Genomic DNA, 22,544 nt, shown 5'->3' on the forward strand with positions numbered 1-22,544 from the left:
GTTAGTATACAGAAATGCAACTTATTTTTGAATGTAAATCTTTTATCTGGCTACTTTGCTGAATTTGTTGATCAGTTCAAGTAGTTTTGGGGTTGAGTCCTTAGAGTTTTCTGTATATAGTATCATGTCATCTGCATACAGTGACAGTTTTACCTCTTCTCTTCTTCTATGGATGCCTTTTATTTCTTTTGTTTGTCTGATTGCTGTGGCTAGGACGTCCAGTACTATGTTGAATAACAGTGGTAGGAGTGGGCATTCTTGTCTTCTTCTAGATTTTAGTGGGAAGGCTTTCAGCTTTTCTCCATTGAGTTGCATGCAAATCAATGAAACTCCTTCACACCATTCACTAAAATAAACTCAAAGTGGCTTGAAGAATTAAATATAAGACAAGACACCATCAAACTACTGCAAGAGAACATAGGCAAAACATTCTTCCACATCAGCCTTTCGAATATTTTCTCAGGTCAGTCTCCCAAAGCAACAGAAATAAGAGCAAAAATAAACCAATGGGACCTAATCAAACTGACAAGCTTTTGCACAGCAAAGGAAACCAAAAAGAAAACAAAAAGACAACTTACAGAATGGGAGAAAAGAGATTCAAATGATGCAACGGACAAAGGCTTAATCTCTGGAATATACAGCAGTTTATACAACTCAACAACAAAAAAGCCAACAACCCAATAGAAAAATGGGCAAAAGACTTGAATAGAACTTCCATATGACCCCACAATCCCACTCTTGGGCATCTATCCGGACAAAGCTCTACTTAAAAGAGACACATGCACCCGCATATTCATTGCAGCACTATTCACAATAGCCAAGACATGGAAACAACCCAAATGTTCATCAACAGATGATTGGATTCGAAAGATATGGTATATATACACAATGGAATACTACTAAGCCATAAAAAAGAATGACATAATGCCATTTACAGCAACATGGATGAAACTAGAGAATCTCATCCTGAGTGAAATGAGCCAGAAAGACAAAGACAAATACCATATAATATCACTTATAACTGGAATCTAATATCCAGCACAAATGAACATCTCCTCAGAAAAGAAAATCATGGACTTGGAGAAAAGACTTGTGGCTGCCTGATGGGAGGGGGAGGGAGTGGGAGGGACCGGGAGCTTGGGCTTATCAGACACAACTTAGAATAGGTTTACAAGGAGATCCTGCTGAGTAGCATTGAGAACTCTGTCTAGATACTCATGTTGCAACAGAAGAAAGGGTGGGGGAAAAAATGTAATTGTAATGTATACATGTAAGGATAACTTGATCCCCTTGCTGTACAGTGGGAAAATAAAAAAAAAATAAAAATAAAAGATCTGAATAGACATTTCTCCAAGGAAGATGGACAGATGGCCAACAAGCACATGAAAAAAATGCTCAACATCCCTGATTATTAAAGAAATGCAAATCAAAACTACCATGAGTTACTGCCTCACACCAGTCAGAATGGCCATCATTAATAAGTCCACAAAGAAGAAATGCTGGAGGGTGTGTGGAGAAAGGGAACCCTCCTGCACTGTTGGTGCGAATGTAAGCTGGTACAACCACTATGGAGGACAGCATAAAGGTAACTTAGAAAACTGTACATAGAACTTCCATATGACCCAGAAATCTCATTCTTGGGCATATATCCAGACAAAGCTTTCCTTGAAAAAGACACATGTTCCCACATGTTCATTGCAGCACTATTCACAATAGCCAAGACATGGAAACAACTCATGTGCATTGACAGACAATTGGATTAGGAAGATGTGGTATATATACACAATGGAATACTACTCAGCCATAAAAAAAGAATGACATAATGCCATTTGCAGCAACATGGATGGAACTAGAGAATCTCATCCTGAGTGAAATGAGCCAGAAAGACAAAGACAAACACCATATGATATCACTTATAACTGGAATCTAATATCCAGCACAAATGAATATCTCCTCAGAAAAGAAAATCATGGACTTGGAGAAGAGACTTGTGGCTGCCTGATGGGAGGGGGAGGGAGTGGGAGCTTTGGGTTAATAGATGAAAACTATTGCTTTTGGATTGGATTAGCAATGAGATCCTGCTGTGTAGCACTGGGAACTATGTCTAGTCACTTATAATGGAGCATGATAATGTGAGAAAATAGAATGTGTACATGTGTGTGTAACTGGGTCACCATGCCGTACAGTAGAAAAATAATTGCATTATAGAAATAACAACTTTAAAAAAAAAAGATACTATTGCAATCAAGAACAAGAAGAGCTGTGGAGAGCTTTTCTTGATTTGACTTTCAACTAGTCTTCACTCTGGCCCAGAGAAAGGGTACCCAGATTCAAGACTCTAAATGTACACTGATTTGAAAAGTAGAGAATTTGCTAACACTAATGCTTACTTATTTTCTTAGCTCTATAAGAAATATGTAAAGAAATATGTAATATGGTAGTTGAAAACAAATGTTGTTCCTCAAATTTCCTAATTTCAAGTGTACATATCTCTAACCAAAAAAAGTTTAAAACGTAAAGTTCCTTTTTCACTTTAGTACCAAATTGATACTGTAATGATGCTCTTCTTTGACTAACTTACCACATGCTCCAGGTGCAAATCTATGAATCCTATTTCCAAATAAATGGAGCTTCTTCAAGGATGTGAGGTATTTCATCTCCTCTGGAACTTCTTCTAAAAGGTTGTTTCCCAGATTTAGTGTTGTCAACTGCAAACATATAGAGATTAATGAACTCATACATTATTTACATTCAAATGAGAAGAAAGAAATAATTAAGCCCCTTTGCTGAGATCCAGTAAGCTAAGAAAACATCAACATAACCTTAATTATTTCACACATACCTAAAATTTGCTTTATAAATAAAGGTCATTTGAGTTCCATGTTCAAACACTTTGTTAATTTAGGAATCATGACAGTTTTGACAAATTATTGTTAACACAAGACAAGAAAAACAATTAAAAAGAAAAGTTAGGCAGTTTATCATTTATATTTAAATACCATCTGGGAGTTACCATATTGGTGCAGCGGAAATAAACCTGACTAGGAACCATGAGATTGCAGGTTAGATCCCTGGCCTCGCTCAGTGGGTTAAGGATCCAGCGTTGCCGTGAGCTGTGGTGTAGGTTGCAGATGCGGCTTGGATCCCGCGTTGCTGTGGCTCTGGTATAGCTGGCAGCGACAGCTGCGATTAGATCCCTAGCCTGGGACTCTCCATATGCCAGGGCTGTGGCCCTAAAAAGACAGAAGACAAAAATAAATAAATAAATAAATAAATACCATCTGGTATTTTGTATGGATGTATGGTAATTATTTAAATTAATATTAAAAATTAAGTTTAGGAGTTCCCGTCGTGGCGCAGTGGTTGACGAATCCGACTAGGAACCATGAGGTTGCAGGTTCGGTCCCTGCCCTTGCTCAGTGGGTTAATGATCCAGCGTTGCCGTGAGCTGTGGTGTAGGTTGCAGACACAGCTCGGATCCCGCGTTGCTGTGGCTCTGGTGTAGACTGGTGGCTACAGCTGCAATTCGACCCTTAGCCTGGGAGCGGCCCAAGAAATAGCTAAAAAGACAAAATAAATAAATAAATAAAAATTAAGTTTAAATTTAAAATTATAAAAGTAGACTTAGATATATTTACAATGGAATTCCTTGTCCTTGGAATCCATACATGCTTTCCTCTGAGAATTACCACTATCCTATAAACAAAAGATAACACATCTAAATAACATCTTGGAAGCCTTAGTCTTTGTGAAGTCTTTTAAAATATATCACGTAGCCATTCTAATGAAGAGACTTAACCCAGAGTCTGTGACTAATTTGTTTCCTATTGCAGCTGCAACAAATTATCACAAATTTTGTGGCTTAAAATCATACAAATGTATTATCTTACAGTTCTGGAGATCAGCTATCAGAAATAGGCCTCACTGACCAAAAATCAAGGTGTTGGTAGAGGTCTCTGTGTTTTGGAGACTCTAGGGTCGAATCTGTTTTCTTGCCTTTTCTAGCTTCCAGAGGCTGCCCACCTTCCTTGGGTTCTGGCCCCTCTTCTCATCTTCAAAGCCGGCAATGGCTCATCAAGTCTTTCTCAAATCATCACTCTTGAATCTCTCTTCCCATGTAAAGACACTCATAATTAATACCGGGCTCACCCAGATAATCCAGGATAATTGCCTTATCTCAAAGTCATTGACTATCAACTCTAATTCCATTTTCACCCTTAAATTCCTCTTGACATGTAACGTAACATATTCATGGATTATGGGGATTAGGATGTGCGCATCTTTGGGGGACCACTATTTGCCAACCATAGTAACAACTTGGAGTCTCTTTTCCAAAAAGAAGATAAATTTCTTTCTTTTGCCTCAATTTAGTGAAAAATTCACAGTAGTCAACTAGTGCTGAGAGCAGAACCCCTTAGAGAAATAAAAGATTGTCAGGACTGTGAAAGTTCTGAGATTTTACCCAATTTATAAGCTCATAGTTTACCTGTCACAGTTTCATAGATGCTGATAGAAAGCATGATACCTCTTGGCAAGAGACAAAGGACAGTTTATTACTTATAGCAAGAGAAGTGCTCAGAATATTGCTACTTCTGTACCAGCAAGGCAGAGAGTCAGATGATACCCAAATTGCACAATGTGTTTGTTACAGAAAGGAACCATTACTTTAGGGAACCTGAATCTTTTGTAATGGGCAGTAACTGTGCCTGTCCTTTGCTCCAGAGGGAGACACTATCTCTAATTTTCAAGGCTATCTGCTGTATAAACATCTTTTAAAAGTTAGTCCAAAACAAAGGCAGTCAGTGCTTCTGCTTAGAAAATGTGCAGATGCTTAAGAGACTCATGGAGAATTGTCTCCAACAAAGAGATGGCAACATATATTTTTAAAAGTAAATAGGTAACAAGGACCGGAGCTTGTGATTTCCCACACCATCAATGCTGTCCAGGTATTTCTGCATAGACTTTGATACACTCATTTTGCATATTATGCTATGAATTCTCATGTATGAATTATATTTTTTCCATTGTGTTTTATAGCATCTAAGGGTATGGCCCAGATACATGAAGATGACAAAGTAATTTGACTTCATGGTATAACAAAGAGAAATCACAGGATATAACCAGGCTTGACTAACAATTGGGTTTTTGCATTTTTTAATTTTTTTTTAATGTTTAGGTTTTGTCCACACCCGTGTGGAAGTGCCCAGGCCAGAGACTGAACCTGTGCTATAGCAGTGACCTGAGCAGCTATAGTGACAATGCTGGATCTTTAACCCACTGTGCCACAAGGGAACTCCCAGGTATTTGCTTTTTGATGCTTAGAAATATATCTACAAGTTATTTTGAAAATGCAGTCTAAACTGACCATGTAATCATCTCTAAGAAAATCATTCATTTAGAAATACATATTGGAGTTCCCGTCATGGCTCAGCGATTAACAAATCCAACTAGTATCCATGAGGAAATAGGTTCGATCTCTGGCCTTGCTCAGTGAGTTGAGGATCCAGTATTGTGAGCTGCAGTGTAGGTCACAGATGCAGCTTTGTATCCCTCATTGCTGTGGCTGTGGCCTATAGCAATAGCTCCAGTTCAACCCCTAGCCCGGGAACTTCCATATACTGAGGGTGCAGCCCTAAAAAGACAAAAATAAAATAGAAATACATATTGTATGCCTACTATAAGCCACTACTTCTAGGGTAGAATCAGAGCTGTATCTGCTGGCCTCTACACCATAACTCACAGCAATGTCAAATACTTAACCCACTGAGCGAGGCCAGGGGATCGAATCCATATCCTCATGGATTCTAGTCAGGGTTATTACTGCTGATTACTGCTGAGCCACCGCAAGACCTCCGAGACATTTAAGATCTTTAATCTAAAAGCACTTACACAGTAAGACAGCAACAGTTGAATGAATGAATGGCTAAACAAATTAATAAGAAAAATAACAGCATCAAGTGCTCTGTAGATAATTAAAAGAATGAGGAAACAGTGATTGGTTGATCAAGGAAACTTGTCTTAGAAGTTGATCTTTAAACTGAAATCTGAGTGAAAATAAGAAAGGAAAAACCGCCAAAATAAATACATCCACCCAGGAACATTCTTGGTGTGGTTAAGGAGCCAAGAAATGTGGCTGATGTTGTTGAGCATAGAGGGTAGAAGGAAAACCCAGCAAAAAAAAAAAAAGTGTTGGAAAGATATGTTTGGGTCAGATTACATATGGTTGTAAACCTGGATAAGAGGTTGGAATTTTCCTCTGAATTTAGTGAGACATGACTGTAGGATTTTGAGCAGGTGTGTAGCATTTTTTGATTTGTGTCTTAGCAAGAGCACTCTGGCAGCTTTATAAATAAATAGTCTTTGGGAAAGCAAAAGATGAAGCACAGAGATCACGCAAAAGTATTGACTGCAGTGGTACAGACAAGAGATGACGATGACTTGGGTTAGAATCGTGGTGAAAATAGAAAGAAGCGGATGAATTTGAGATGTTTGTTGCATTTAGAGCTGGAAGTTTGAGAAGTCTAAGAGAAAGGGAAGAATCGTGGATAGAATCCAGCGTTTGGGCCTGAACACCTGAGAGCTGAACACTGGAATAAGAGCAGTTTTGGAGGAAAGTCAAGGAAAAAAGAGTTGTTTGATCCATGTTAAAATTAAGACACCTTTTAGATGGTTAAGTGAAAATTTCAAATAGGCGGTTCTAAATGCAAGTCTAGAATTCTCTAAGGTGTTCAAGACCAGAGAGTAAATTTGTGAGCCTTCAGCAAGTAAAAGCTGTCACGTGGGATTATAAAAGATTACCAAGGATGAGAGTCAGGGAAGAGGATTGAGACTAGTAAAAAAGGAATGGCCTGTGAAGAAGGGAAGGACCAGATGTCTCCAGCATTTCATGTACTAGATCCCTGTTAGTGAGCCAGTGTTCAGTCTTGCTGTGGAAATTTCCTGTTGAAGACTGTGTCCTGCATCCTTCTCTGAAGAATTTCCCATGGCTACTAGGAGAAGCTTTACCTGGAGATGCATGGAAGTTTTATGCCTCTACTCCACCTTCCCAGGGTGGCCTATATAAATCATCACGGATATGGGGAAATAACAACCAGCCTCTACCTCTGTGGTGCAAGGCATGCTCCAGAACTCTAGAGGGATAAGGCTGAGGCTAAATTTCTATTGAAACCACGACTTTTCCTAGGTTCTTTGTCTGCTCTGCTCTGCTTTCCTTATATCCTTACTCCTGAGAGCACACCCTCAATAAATTACAAAAATCAATGACTCAAGCTTGCTAAGGGTCACAGAAACCAATGGGAAAGAAAAAGAAACATAAGCTATCTTAAGAAGGAAGATTTGAGCCAAATCCCAAGGGAAGTTTAAGTAAAATAAAAGCATAGAAGTAACCACTGGATTTAGCAGCCTGAGAGTTATTGGTGACCTTAACAACAGAGGTGAGATGCTGGGGAGGAAACTGAAGCATGCTGTGGAGAAAATGTGAGAAAGCCAAGACAATGACTAAAAGACAATTATTTAAAGATCTTCTGCTACAAAGGAATACTAGAAAATCAGGCAGGTGCTGGAAGTTTTGTTTCCCCCATAATAAAATATAGTACAGCTTATTAAAATGCTGATGGAAATAATCTTGTAGCTAATGAGACACTAATGAGATAAGGAGGGGGATAATTGCAGAATCAAAGTCATTTAGTATATGATCAAGGAAAGGCTCTAAAGTAAAAGTGGGTGATAGCCTTGAATAAGAGCAGGAACTTGTCATTAGGGAAGTATGAAGGGAAGTAGAGAAGGTACGTGCAGATCAAGGCAGTGGATAGATTTGGTGATTGAAAGATGAGGGAGTTTGCACTGTGCCACAGTGGGTTAAGAATCCAGCATTGCCACAGCTGTGGCATGGGTTGCAGATGCATCTCAGATTCAGTCCCTGGCCTGGAAACTTCCACATGTTGTGGGTGCAGCAAAAAAAGGGGGGAGGGGGTTCCTCACTGACAGTATCTGTTTCTGTAATGAAATATGAAACAAAGCCATCTACCTTTGGCTTTGGAGGAGAAGATGTAAGAGCTTTAAGGGACGGTAATTTTGAAGAGAAATCTAGAAAAATGTCATGGGTGACTAACAGCCACATCTAGTTTTCTCATTCAGTTTAGCTCCCAAGAAGATGATATAAAACGGATAGGTTGGAGTTCCTGTAGTGGCTCAGTGGTTAGTGAATCCGACTAGGAACCAGAGTTCAATCCCTGGCCTAACTCAGTGGGTTAAGGATCTGGTGTTGCCGTGAGCTGCGGTGTACTTTGCAGGTGCGGCTGGGATCCCGCCTTGCTGTGGCTCTGGTGTAGGCCAGCAGCTACAGCTCCAATTAGACCCCTAGCCTGGGAACCTCCATATGCCACGGGAGCGGCCCTAGAAATGGCAAAAAGACAAAGAAAAAAAAATGGTTAGGTAACTCAAGAAGAGGCACTTTGTTTGGGTAACACATTACCTACATGGCCCTTCGGCTAGAGAGTGCTGCCATGTGAAGTTCTGAGCTCCAAACCAAGAATATGACATAGAGAAAATAAAGACGGTTCAACTGAAAACTTCAACGTTTAAATGATTTCAAAATTAAACTAAAATGAAGTGAATAGAACTGGTGTTATTTTTAACAGAATAGGATAACTTAAAAAAAATTCACTAATGGCCTTTAAATTCATAAAGGTATCTTAAAAACCAGATGGTTATACTCTATCATGATGGCAGTCAGAATTTCACTCAATCCCCTAAAAATACAGAGACATCATAGCAAGGACTGAGCTGCCTTTTAAAATATCTCAAGCCCCAACCTAAATATTTCATTAATCCAGTCATGCTAATTATATGTCTATTATGTGCTTGGTCTATTCTGAATGTTGGAGTGAAAAAAAAAGACAAAGATCCATCCCCCTTTCATAGTGCTTATATGTTGGGAAGTGAAATAGACAACAAGTTAGTAAAAAATAATTTCTATTAGTGTTAAGTGCAAACATTTAAAGGAAAGAAGACAAGATAATGGAATAAAAAAGTGGTCAGATTGAGTCATTCAGGAAAATTTCTTGGAGGTGGTGGCATTTGAGGTGAAATATTTTAGGATCCCTTGACAAGGTTGTTCCAAATAATGTTTTATTCACAGAGGGTTTCAGAAATAGAAAGCATCCAGAAAGAGCACATCTGTCTGTCATTAGTAACTCTGGATGTTTATGGGTAGTTCCTGAGGGAAGGCTTTAGTCATAAGAGAGAAAACTACTTGTTAAGTTTAAAATTTACATGACTTCAATAGTTATCCATAGTGAAGTTCTGTTGATATTCTGAGTGTAACTCTCGTGTCCTTTGGAATCTAGAATACTGACATAGATTGAAAGACACCATGGCTACTAAAAGGTTTCTCTTGGACCCATGACCCAGGGAATTATAGCGTCTTACAATAAGAAAGAACTTTCATAAGTCACCTAGTGCAGCACATAAAATGCAAGTGACCAACTATACACCTTTCTTATGTACACACTTAGTAATGGATAGCTCTTTAATCTTGTTAGGCAGTTTTAATTATTTATTTACTTATATATATATTTTTGTTTCTCTAGGCGCTATATAACTTCTATCCAATTCTTCCTGCAGTAATCATAAAAAAATAAATTTATTCCCCCACCTCTCTCCTACATAATATAGCAATCTTTAAAATATTTGAACTGCTATCATATTTCCCCTGAATTTGTTCCATTCTTCCTTAACCATTTCCCTCAGGACATATTTTCCAGACATCCTCACCATACTCTAATTTTTCTGAGTACCCCTCTCTGGAAACATGGTGCCTAGGGGGAAACAGGAAATGTGATCTCATAGCATAGATCTGTTGGGACCATGGAATCTCCCTTAGGCGGATGACTACACTCTACTGCAGCCTAACATGGCACGCACTCTCTCAGCAGTGGGGCACATTGTTGATGCATAATTAATTTTGTCTGTGGCCAACAAAAATCCACTGTCAAGGAGATAACTATCAAGGAGATAACCCGTGGCCTGAACATATAGAGTTGAATTATTTTCTTAAAATTTAGGAATTTACAGTCATCCCTATTAAAATTGCATCCTGTTGGTTTTGGCTCAAAAAATATTTCAAGTAGATGTGATGTTGTTGCTCTAAATTCAAAGTCTAAACCTGACAATGCCAGTTAAAAAAGGTGGTCTTTTTTTCCCATCCCTGCTTTGGTTAATGCCCTAACCTTTCTCATAGTCATATGGGAGCCAAACTTTCAAATCACCTAGAACTTTCTCTCTCTTCACCTAAATTCAATCAGCCATCAAGTCCTATTCTCAAAATTCCTTTTAGATGCATTTTTACCATCTCTCATGCAACCACCCTAACACTAGTATTCATTACTGCCTGCCCGTAGCATTACACAGCTGAAGAATCTAAAGATTGGGATGTTTTATCATTTAAATTTCTTTTTTCCTGTCCTCCTGTATTATATATAAAGAGCAGCCCTAATTATCAGTCCGTGAAGAATTTCCCTACCTAATATGTCCTAAATGTTTCCAGTCTCCACGTCACCTTTTCTATATCTTTATTTGTGTACTTGTCCCAAATACTGTCTCTCAAATCTTCCTAAATTTGGATTGGTTTATTTAATTGTGTTGGCCTACTCATACCTCTAAGTTATAACCTATCTGTGGCCTGCCTTGAACTAGATGTGTGTGTTTCCTCTTACATCTTGGATGTGAAGTAAACATGTCAATGTCCATTGATGCCTCTGGATTATGGGTTCTAGGTTTAATGCCGTCTTTGCCTTAGGAGAGATGACAGTAAATTTAAGAAGAAAAGGTACTGACTGGATTATTAATAATAATATCAATGACTAACACTTAAATAGAATTTAGTGTGTACCAAATACTGTGCCATACAACTTTGTACATTGCCTCATGTGGACTTAACAGCACCCCCAATTTTACAAAAAGGGATCTAAGGTGTAGGCTATGATTTATGGTGCAATAACAAAGCTTCACCCTATGGCCTATACTCCTTTTTTTTTTTTTTTTTTTTTTTTTTTTTGTCTTTTGTATTTTGAGGGCGGCACCCACGGCATATGGAGTTTCCCAGGAGAGGGGTCCAATCGGAGCTACAGCTGCCGGCCACAGCCACAGCCACAGCAACACCATCCAAGCCGTGTCTGCAACCTACACCACAGCTCTCGGCAACGCTGGATCCCTAACCTACTGAGCGAAGCCAGGGCTCAAACCCGCAACCTCATGATTCCTAGTCAGATTCGTTAAGCACTGCGCCACGACGGGAACCCCCTACGGCCTATACTCCTAATTTATACATTACATACACTGTTTACAGTAATTTAAAACTTTTTTTTAAAAAAAATTATTGTTGCTCAGAATTGTCATGTGTGCACATAATACATTCATTCATACACACATACACTCATTATATATGTACACACACACACATACAGCAGAATTGTATGCAATATATGGAGTCCTCATTTCAAATAGTCTTGCACTATGGGCTCTTCTGGACACCTGCCACACAGAGAAAGAAGCAGAAGTTCCAGTAGGGGTGCAGGAGGCTTAATGCAGGATTGGGCATACAAGAGAGGCAAAGGAGGGAGGAAAGTGATATTAGAGAGAAGAGAATTCACTAGGTGCCTGTGTGCTGGGACAGGATACAATAAACCAGTATAAGAAAGCCTTGTTTTGATAGAAAAATCAGGCTTAGAAAACAGGAGGCATTATCTACTTGACGGAGGAAGAGCACATTTCCAGGCTTGATGCTGACAAACAGTACAAATAACATCAGATTCTTTCTGTTCTTCCAGGCTTTGTGACCAGAATGCCCAAGGAGGAAGAGATAGGGAAAGTTGTTGCTCACACTTTTTCTCTTGCATGTGCCTGTGCAAAACTCCATCCTTCAGATCTTACCTCACTTGCACTTCTCAGGACTACCTTCCCTTATTTCTCTGGCTGCAGTTCCTCATAACACAATATAATTCTTCTTCATGGCATTTTGCACAATTATACTTTTACATCTATTTGTATATTTGATTACCTTTCTCCACTAAACCTGAGAGTAGGGGCACATGAATGTTTTTATTCCTTTTTGTATTGTCAACATCTAGCAGAATGCCCAGTCCACTGGGCACAGTGACCATTTGTTGAACATAGGAAAGAAGGAAGGAAGGCAAGAAGGGAAGGAGGAAGAAAGGTGATTAGGCTGGGGTCATCAAAAAGGACATTAAACGTATGAAAAGGTGAGACTAGGGACACAGTAACAATTTATAAACTACCCAGCTCTGCTTAGAGTTGCCTTTATTTACTGTCAATTGTTTATGGTCAAATAAAAGGTTATGGCAGATTATATCTTTGTCCTGGGCAGCCACACATGTGAGCCACTTAAGGGGAACATTGCTGTACTATCATTGGCCTTATGACGCATGTCAACAATGCTGTACACAATTAGAAAGGCTATTTGTTTCTTTGTGGACTTTATAACTGATTCACCTATGAGGGATCTTTATTCCTAGACACTGCCATAATCACTGTGTTTAATTAAGTTGGACCTTGAAAATGGCTTACAATCCCATTCTACTCAAGCTGATATTTGATGGTTTACTAAGTGCCAGGCACTAGGGGCAAAACAAGGTCTCTACCCTCGAGAGTCATAATAAAGTACTTTTTTGAACGCCCTTCCTATCCCAGCATTTCATTAGTCCTAGGCCAAATGCATTCACCATAAATTATAAGACATTAACCCATTTTTATCATGTCATTAGAAGTAACTGAAAATTTCCAGTTTCACTACTCAAATTAGCAAAGAAAAAAAGAAGGGGTAGAATCTGTATTCACTAAAGAATCTGCTCCCATTTTATCATTGTTGCTAGTTGGACCATAATGGTAATAATAATCATAACAGCAACTCTAATTTATGGAAAAGTTCCAATTTCAGGCACTGAGTTTTGCATATATTAACATTTGATTTAACTCCTAAATATGAAGACAAAGACTGATTTTTTTTTTTACACTTGTATCCTCAGGATCAGCATAGACACAAGGAGATGGAAATTAAATGTTTGTCAAAAGAATGGGTATGTAGCAAAAGGAGAGTGGGAACATTCCATGGAGTGTTCAAATCTTCCATTTTTAGGCAACCCAGTTTTCAGGGTTTTTAGCAGCTATAAATTGGACTCCCCACCAATTAAGTGTACAGAGTAATAATAGAGCTGAAAGCAACCTCAAAAGAGACCTAATTTTATACTTGTATTCACTTGTTAAGGGACTTTGACAAATGGCTTAACTTCTTCCTGAACCATGAATTTTGTCAACCATATGAGAGTAATGATAATAACTGAGTTCAAAACGAACAGAGTTCCTAGCATTGTGCCTGGCTCTCAGTAAATGGTGGATATTGTTATTCTATTGCATATCATTTTATGAGTGCAAAAATTTTGAACTATTAATTTTGTCTTAGGAATTTAGAAGATATCAAAACTATTTTAATGCTGTGCATTCTATGGAAAATATGATCCCTCCCCAAAAAAATCAGTATACTGGGGCAAACTGGACTTCCTATTGTGATAAAGGAAACACTAGTCAAAAGGCAAGCACAGTATCCATCCCCCCCAAAATATGCTAGAAGGATAGTTTCAATCATTATTAATAAAAGTACAACCCGTAGCAATACAAGAAAGAATGCAGACTAACTTTTATAAAACACATTCAGGGGTTTCACAGAAAATTTTTAGAGTAAGAATTTTTATGATCTTTAAACTATGACATAATTAAGCATCACCAAGTTCTGAAGACCACAAGGCCACTGGGCAGCATTTACGCTGAATGTCACAATGTGCCCTGCCTGCTTTCTCTGCTTTATTTTTCTCCTTAACAGTAATCACTTCCTCATATCTTGTTTGTTCTGCTTGTTTGTTTCTTGCATGTCTTCTGACTAGAACATAAACTCCATGAGGTCAGGTATTTCCATCTTTTTTTTTTTTTTTTAAGATGCCAGATCACCCAAGACATAGCCAGTGCTCAATACTTAAGTATGGCTTTGAATAAATGAAGGCAAAAGTTGAGACCCAGTGAATGTAAATGCCTTATGTTTAGTTGGTAAGTGGCTGAACTGGTTAAAGTATCCAGGACTTTTATGTTTAGTTGGAAAGTGGCTGAACTTACCAATTAAAGTATCCAGGATCTTCAAACACTCATCCAGGGCTCTGAGCACTCTCTAGCCTCTTTCTCTGGAAGCTTTTTCTGCCTCTTCTATTAGCGACCGTGATAATGAGCAGTATTTCTAAGCTGTATAAATAACATCTATCCATCTTTTGAGGGTTTCTAGCACATTTTATTCAATCTGCTTCTAGAATTCCCATTATAAAGGAGAAATAGATTTTTTTTTCAAAATTTCACAAACTTGGAGACTCTACATGAAAAAAAATTGCGAGTTCACAACAGCTAAACAATAATGCCATTAGCCTAAGTATGACTTGTAAAGCACTTTAAAGATAAACCACAAGAAGCCTGGCTTCTAATGAGTTAAACTGTTCCTTAAAAATTAAATGGGATTTCTCTTTAAAAGTAAGGGCTGAGCTAAGCCAACTCCCTGTTTAAGAAGGTTGATAGTGAGCAAAACAGAAGTCAAAACCTAGGGTGTCTCCTAAATAGTAGAAGGATGAAGAGGAAAGTAATGGAGGAGCCACAAGAAGCCAAAATAATGATGGTTCAGACTCAGGCTTTTTTTCTCTAAAGAAATATATTTTATAATCTGTAGTTTTTTTACTAAATAACTATTAATGAAAAAGAAGGCATTCCCATCATGGCACAGTGGAAAAAAATCCAACTAGGAACCATGAGGTTGCAGGTTGAATCCCTGGCCTTGCTCAGTGGGTTAAGGAACCGGTGTTGCCATGAGCTGTGGTATAGGCTGCAGATGTGGCTTGGATCTGGTGTTGCTGTGGCTGTGGCTGGCATAGGCTGGTGGCTACAGCTCCAATTAGACCCCTAGCCTGGGACCCTCCATGTGCTGCAGGTGCGGCCCTCAAAAAAACAGAAGACAAAAAAAAAAAAAAAATGAAGAAGGATACACGTGTTTTCAGATATGCAAGAATTCAAAATATTTAACTACCACATACCTAGACTAGGGTAGTATCTGGAAACTTATTCTTAAAATATAAGTGAGTAAACCAAAAAAAGAAAAATACAGTTATAGGAAATAGTGGATCCTGTTCAGGAGAGCTGCGATATGATATCCAGGCTGACAGTATCCAGCAAACCTAAATAGTGGATCCTGTTCAGGAGAGCTGCGATATGATATCCAGGCTGACAGTATCCAGCTTAAGCTGGAACTGGAGGACAGAGGCTTCTGGAGGGAAGTCACTCAAGGAAAAAGCACATTTGATAGGCTAAGTAATGTGATCAAGTTTAAAATAAAATGAGACCACAGTGAAGGCAAAAGTCACAAGAACAAATGAAAGACAATTATAAACTCCAAGGGAACAAAAATGACATATGAGGAAGAAAATATAATCATTTTACATTAATTGGCTCCATGTAAATGATATTTACTTATTAACAATATACATTTTAGACTTCTAGAATTCTCTGAGAAAGATTTAATCACAATTATAACTGAACACAATGTAAATCCCATACATATCATAAAAGTAAGAAGTTAATAACTTATGGAAGGGGAAGTGGGAAGGAGACCTGAAGGTCGGTTACAGATGCTAATACTGCCACCTTACCAAGTGGGCAGTAAAAACACAGTCTTTGATGAAAAAAGAAAGATGTAAAAATGAGGCAGAATACTAACTCAGGTAGTCAGTGTAGGAGCATGGGCTTTGATGCATTCTTTGATACAGCTATTGATTAACATTTGTGGTTTAAGGACTCCAGAGAGTATCTCCACAGGCTTTGTTTACTATAGGAAGTGTGCCTTCCCCACAGGCCTTGTTTATAGGAAGTGTATCTACCCCACCATGGATCCTAATCTCTAACCCACTCCTCAACTGATAGAAAAGGAATGAGAAGAATGGTGACTCAATCTAAGGGAAGAGAAGGACAAAGAAACCATAAAACTTACAGGACATTTCCACCCCTAGAACCCCTATTGGACAAGGACTTGATATAGGTAACTGGGCAAGGCCAATGGAGAAAATCACATCTTTCTGGACTCCACGTTGGTACCCTAATCTTTAGGGATTAAAAACCCCTATAGAGAGTCGGGGGCTCTTCTCCCCCCATCCAGCAGCCCTGGGAGCTATTTGCTTTCCTGTAATAAAGACTTTGCTTGCTTGCTGCCTGTGTGTTCACGGAGTTCATTCTTCAATTGCATGAACAAGAACCCTTAACATCTTTTGGCATCAAAAATATTAAATTTAAAAGATAACATGGAGAATCTAAACATATTAGTGTAATTATATCTCCAAGATGAAGAAGGGTGATATCTAAAATGCACAAATAAAGAAAACAAAAGAGGAGTTCCCGTCGTGGCGCAGTGGTGAACGAATCCGACTAGGAACCAAGAGGTTGAGGGTTCGGTCCCTGCCCTTGCTCAGTGGGTTAACGATCCGGCGTTGCCGTGAGCTGTGGTGTAGGTTGCAGACGCGGCTCGGATCCCGCGTTGCTGTGGCTCTGGCGTAGGCTGGTGGCTACAGCTCCGACTCAACCCCTAGCCTGGGAACCTCCATATGCCGCGGAAGCGGCCCAAGAAATAGCAACAACAACAACAACAACAATAATGCCGAGGGAGCGGCCCAAGAAATAGCAACAACAACAACAAAAAGACAAAAAAAAAAAAAAAAAGAAAAGAAAACAAAAGAGTTAAAAGTGGTTATATATGGAAATCAGAACTGCTGGGGGGGGTAGAGCAGAAGAGAGTTGCTTTTTATTATAAATCTTTTATAGCATCTGATTTTCTTCGAACAATGCATTGTTACTTTAACGGAGAAAATTCAATCAGAGGCAGGTTCTTGGCTCAGTCAAATCCCCAATTCTTTTTAATAGAAAGTCCTCTGTCCCATTAGAAAAGTCCAAATCCTTGTTCTCTAACTATAAATGCACTTTTAGAAGTTACTATTAAAGGGTGATTTAATATTACTGTATTTTTTGGACACAGATTACAAACTCAATTTTGTAAACCTAAAAGGAAATAAGGTAGGTAAAGGTAAGAAAATAGAGGGGTTTTTATCCCCCCGAACACTGAACTCAAAACTAATGAACTATAATGAACTACAACTTGGCTGGTTATAGTTCTGTCAGTGCTGATGACAATTTATAACTGAACAAAAAGAAAACTGCAAAGTTAATATCCCTTGCCTTCTTCCAACCTCAAGATTTTAGCAGCTGGAGTTTCACATTGTTCAGCAGAAATCTTTAACACAAGCATCTGGGATTCATTCATGTCAATTGTTGCTCTTTAAGAAGGATATTCTTTATTTAAAATACTAACCTTCTTTTAAAGCCTACTTCAGAAGAAATGAATGTTCCCTCCTTTCCATTTCCTGCCAACACTCCATTTCAAAGTTCAGCCTGCTCTAGGAAATTGAAAAAGAACCCTTTCTTAACATCTGTTACATCACTTCATTCCATATACAAGAGCCCCAGGATAGACCCCAGGGCAAACAGCATCAACAGGATCTTCAAACCCACTTCCAGATGGAGCCCCTGGTAGACAAGTAGATCCAAGCTCCCAGTCCCTTTCCAGATGACAGCCTCCAGAAAAATGAGTGTGGCAGAGACCTAACCCTCTGATTCCAGGAAATATCTTCCCCTGCCATATGTAATTCACTAAGGGAGAATACCTTCTGAGGCCTCTCCAGCAACAATCCACAGAGGGCTCCAGGGAGCTAAATCTCTAGAGAGTAAAGCCTTATTGTTCTCTCATCTCTTTTCTCTCTCCCTGTTTTCTATCCTCAATTGAAAAAAAAAAGAAAAATATGCTGTTCCTCACCTGGGTCAGGGTGCTTATCTCTGGGCACACTTTGGGGATTAGGTTATTCTGAAGGTCTAGTGTCTTCAGGCCAGGTAGTCTTTCTAACACTGAGGGCATCTTTGTTACCTTCTTTTCATTTAAGGTAACAATTTTAGTGTATTTACCACCCTTCAGTGCTCTTATTAACAACCTTTCAGCCATGGGCTTGGAAGAGAAGTAAGTTCTTTATTATGCATGTTTAGAACTTCAAATTGCAGAATTGGTGTGTCATGGAAACAAAAACATTCTGAGATCTACCATGTTGAAGGTGGAAGGCATCAGATAGTTTCCTGTGTAAAAAGATAAGAGAGGAAAAATAGCTGATTTCCAGGCTTGGAGCAGGAAATGCACAAGATGAGCCTAGAATATCTTATACCAGAGACATGGAAATTATCAAGGACTAATGAGATAAAGGACACAGAGGCCACTGCCGAGTGTTCCCACTGATCTAATGTGGGGAAATTTGAAAATCAGAAAGAATGATGAGTGGATTGAAACCTCAAAATACATTAAAATCAAATAATTTATAATAATACTATAAAAATAAAAGACACTCATTTGATTATGTTGAGACTTGTTAGGGACCCAACTCACAAGACTAGAAATTGAAAAAGGAAAAAAGCATGAAGATTTATTCTACTTTTCCAGTAAACTGCATTTTGGTATATTATCATAAAGTTCTTACAGAAAAATTGAAGCCAATAAATGAGGAAGAAAAAATAGAAAAATTACCATTTTTGTAAATCCTAATAACGGATATACACAAAGATCATAATTGAATGCTGAAAGCACTACATGACAGGAACTTTACAAGTAAGAAAGGCTAAATAACCTACTTATCAATTTTAGCATCATAAAAATTGAGACAATAATATATTGCTTTAAGTCTCATGAGGTGATGAAACTGATAGCACTTATGGCTTGAACCTAGCCAGAACCCAGCTTGGGACTTGAACCCATGTTCCAGGACTTGAACCCCCAAGCCAGGACTCGAAACCTAGCCTAAACCCCAATAGAGACTTGAACCCATGGTTTTTAAATTAGAATCACTCACCCAGTGTCTGGACTTACTAAGATTTAGGTTCTTTTTACCTCAGAACAGAAGGAATTCAGCAAGAGACAAAGCAATAGGCAAAAAAGAGGTTTATTAAGATAAGGCACTTGCAAGAGATGCTAGTGTGCAGGCAAGGAGGCTCTGCCCCAAGGATTAGGTGGGCTATAGTTTTATAATCCAAGGGGAGGGAGAGTGGGAAAAGACCAACTCTTCCTCTTTCTTCAAGTAGTAGCTCCTCCTTGGTATCTGGTATTAGAGTATTTGATGTTATAAGGTCAAACTAGGACAGTCATAGTGCTTACTCAAATCAGAAGGGTGGTCCTTAAACTCCTGCCCTTGGTCTGAACTTGAATGCAGTCCTCACCCCATCCCCTACCCAATGACCTGAGGCACATCTTAAGCCTCCACTAGTCAAGCAAGGCTGTCTCATTCTGATGGCCCTCTTGAGCAATTATTAACTGACAGTGATCTCCCAAAGTTCTCCAGGTTTCTCTATCTTATGGTTCTTTACTGGGACTTCTACCTGTATAACTATCCTACTCTATCCTTATCAGTGATGCAATAAAAATTACACAGCACCACCTATGAAATAGTCTTACCCAAAAATTGAACCTGAGTCTGTCTAATCATGCTTATAGATCTAACTACAATTTACAGAAAATACGAGGACCAGAGAACAAGCTAAATTAATCTCAGGCAAGCAGTCAGCCAAATCTTAAACAAGGGAAATTCTACAGGGCAAATGACACAATGTTTAACCAACATTGTGTTTTGTTGTTTAACCAACCAAGTCAACGCATTAATAAAAAGGAGGGGAAACTGTTTTGAAATAAATGAGACTTAACAAAAATAACAGCCAAGTGCAATCTGTAGATCTTGTTTGGATCCTGATTTGAATAAAAACATTTTGAAGTCAATTGAGGAAATTTGATCCTTGACTGGGTATTAGATGATAGGATTAGCTAATTCTGTCATGTATCATAATGACATGGTGGTGGTATTTTTTAAGATATACTTAAGGTGTAGAAATACAAATTTTCTGTAAAGTGTCTCTGTGGCAAGGACTGACCTGAAACTATGCAGGGTAGGGAATTATGAGATACAGTCTGAGCTGATCTAAATCGATTCAGTACAAATCCACACCACACCCTTCACACCTGTCTGCTTCTTTTTCCACTGCTACTGTCATAGTCCAGAGTTTCATCCTCTCTCCCCGTACTACTGCCTGCTTCCATTATATACACTGCCACTTGTTATATACATTGTCACTGTCATCAGTCATCTTCCTGCAATAGATCTATAACTGTAAAAAAATCTTGTAATGGCCTTTCATTGCCTATAATTTAAATTCCAACTGTTGAAATGGTATTCAAATCTCATCAGACCACTGCATCACATACGGTTTGCTTTCACAAGCTCTCTCTTTCAACCACCTGCTATTCCTCAGAAGCATCTAGTACATTTACTTCTTTGCTTATGCTGTTCATTTTGCCTGTATGCCTTTTATACCTATTTGCCTAACTTTTCTTGACCCTTTGAATCTGCTCAAATATTTCCTCTATCATTTTCCTTGAACTGTGTGACCTTCTCTCTTCTCTCTGTATACAAATAGAAGAATTTGTCTAGTATACAAATAGACGTCAAGGAGCTTACAGTCTAGAAGAAAGTTAGAAATGTAAGTAAGTCATCAAATTTTTTTTCCAGTTTTACTGATGTAACTGACATATACATTGTATTAGTTTAGGGTGTACAACATAATGATTTGATATGTGTGTGGTGCAAAATGATTATAATAATCACATATTTATCAAGTACCCATTACATACTAGGCACCATTATAGCACTGAGGCATGGGGACGTGGTAATAAACTAGACTCTCTGTCTCCTGAAGCCAACATTTCAATATAATAAATGCTAATTTAAATAAGTATTTCTTGCTGTTGACTGCTGAGTCCAGTCATAATGTTTTTTAAAAAAACTCAACTAGTTGATGAAATAAATGTGAGGGGGGGAAGCATTTAAATAAAAGGAGCATGAAAAAATGTTGATGGCATGAAATACACAGGGCCATGGGGAATATAAATAATTCTGGTGCATAAATCTAAAGAAAGGAAACTTAAATTGAAATTTAATCCAAATGGAGCAATTGACTTAATATGTAAACTTAAGTCCGTCAAACTAAGCTTATATCTCTCATTAGTAAAACAGGAAAGAATACCAAACTACTCCACTGAGATATGTGAGAAATAGCTAATGACTATAAACTACTGTGGAAGCATAAAGTGCTATAAGAGTGCTGAAATATGTATCATTCCTGAATCTCAAAGGATCTTAAAGTAAAAACAATCATTAATTGCATTGACACAGAGAGGCCTTGTTCCACTTATTAATACTCTATTAATACCAAAGAACCTTGGTAATTTCTACTATGACAGGGGCCCCTATGACAATTTAAAGGGTTTTGAATACTGCAAAACTGCATGGAAAACTGGATTTCATAAACACAGGTTATGGGAGAACCAGTACACTTAATTTGATTTGTTTTGGCAAGCTTCTTTTGTGATTAAAACATGATCTGAGACTTGGGGCACAAAGACAACCCCAAGGTATAATTTCTAGATATGAGCAGATGCTTCATGTACTAGAAGTCTACTACAGATATTCTCTCTCCTGTAATAAAGAAGGGTATTGGATATCTCTTAGCTCTCTTTAAATATGGAAATTGAAGTTAGAAGTTTTGATTTAGTGTTCTAGATTCTCAAAGGCCTGCCTCCTAGGGTCAGCCTTGCCATTTACTAGCCATGTTTGCTAGCCAAGTTATTAATTCTTAACCTCTGCAAGTCTCATCCTCATCATCTATAAAATAGAGTATAAGTATTAGGCACACCAATCTCTGCTGGACCTCAGCTCCACTATCCTCTTCTTTATCCATCACTACTTCAACTTAGCACACAGCAGGAAGCCTTAGCTCCACTATCCTCCTCCTTATCCATCACTACATCAACTTAATATGCAGCAGGGAGAAAAGTCCTCCACACAGTAGGCCCGTAAGCAGAATCTTCTGTCAGCCCCAAGAGAGCGCTACATACTTCAGCTTTAACAAAAGGTGAAGACCTTAATTTAAATGTCTTTGTGAGGCTTCACAAAAGAAAACATACCTACATTTACTAAGCATTTACTATGTGTCAGGCAGCAGTGCTAAATTCTTTATATAAGTGGGCTTAGTTCTCATAGAAGGCAAGGGTTGGTATTCTAAGAAAAATCAGAAGAAAGATTATAAATCATCCCTGTTCAGAAAAATTTAGCAGCCTTGTAGAAAGGCAGTAATTTGTTTCAGCCTCAAGACCAAAGAAAGAGCCCAGAGTCAGCGACAGAGACATCAATGGTTTAATGGATTGGGAAGCTTACACTTCTGAAGCTAGGTCTGGAGTGATACCTTGCTGTATGCAGCAGAGGGCAGGACTTGAAAGTGGCAATCCTTGAATATGAGAATCTGTGACTGTACTATTTTCA

The 22,544-nt window shown here is 38.4% G+C and overlaps 1 protein-coding gene across 7 annotated transcripts in view; it reads right to left on the minus strand.

Moving 5' to 3' along the window:
* Positions 1-22,224, minus strand: part of LRRC69 (leucine rich repeat containing 69) — a 93,602-nt gene extending 71,378 nt beyond the window's left edge. For 3 of the 7 annotated variants that reach the window (XM_085021084.1, XM_085021085.1, XM_085021086.1), the window contains exons 1-2: positions 17,957-22,224; positions 2,582-2,708 (exon numbers count right to left, since the gene is read on the minus strand). In XM_085021084.1, coding sequence (XP_084877210.1) covers positions 2,582-2,708; positions 17,957-18,139 — 310 coding nt within the window. In that variant the 5' untranslated portion in view covers positions 18,140-22,224. Of the gene's footprint in view, positions 1-2,581; positions 2,709-17,455; positions 17,541-17,956 lie in introns of all 7 variants that reach the window. The other 4 variants (XR_014843007.1, XM_085021088.1, XM_085021087.1 and 1 more) reach the window with 3 other exon arrangements.
* Between the last annotated feature and the right edge of the window lie 320 nt (positions 22,225-22,544).

The sequence above is a fragment of the Sus scrofa genome, chromosome 4 (assembly GCF_054392235.1).
Source record: "Sus scrofa isolate SSC_HxYL_T2T_F1_AM1 chromosome 4, Sscrofa_HxYL_maternal_Yorkshire_Landrace_v2.0, whole genome shotgun sequence".
Lineage (NCBI taxonomy): Eukaryota > Metazoa > Chordata > Mammalia > Artiodactyla > Suidae > Sus > Sus scrofa.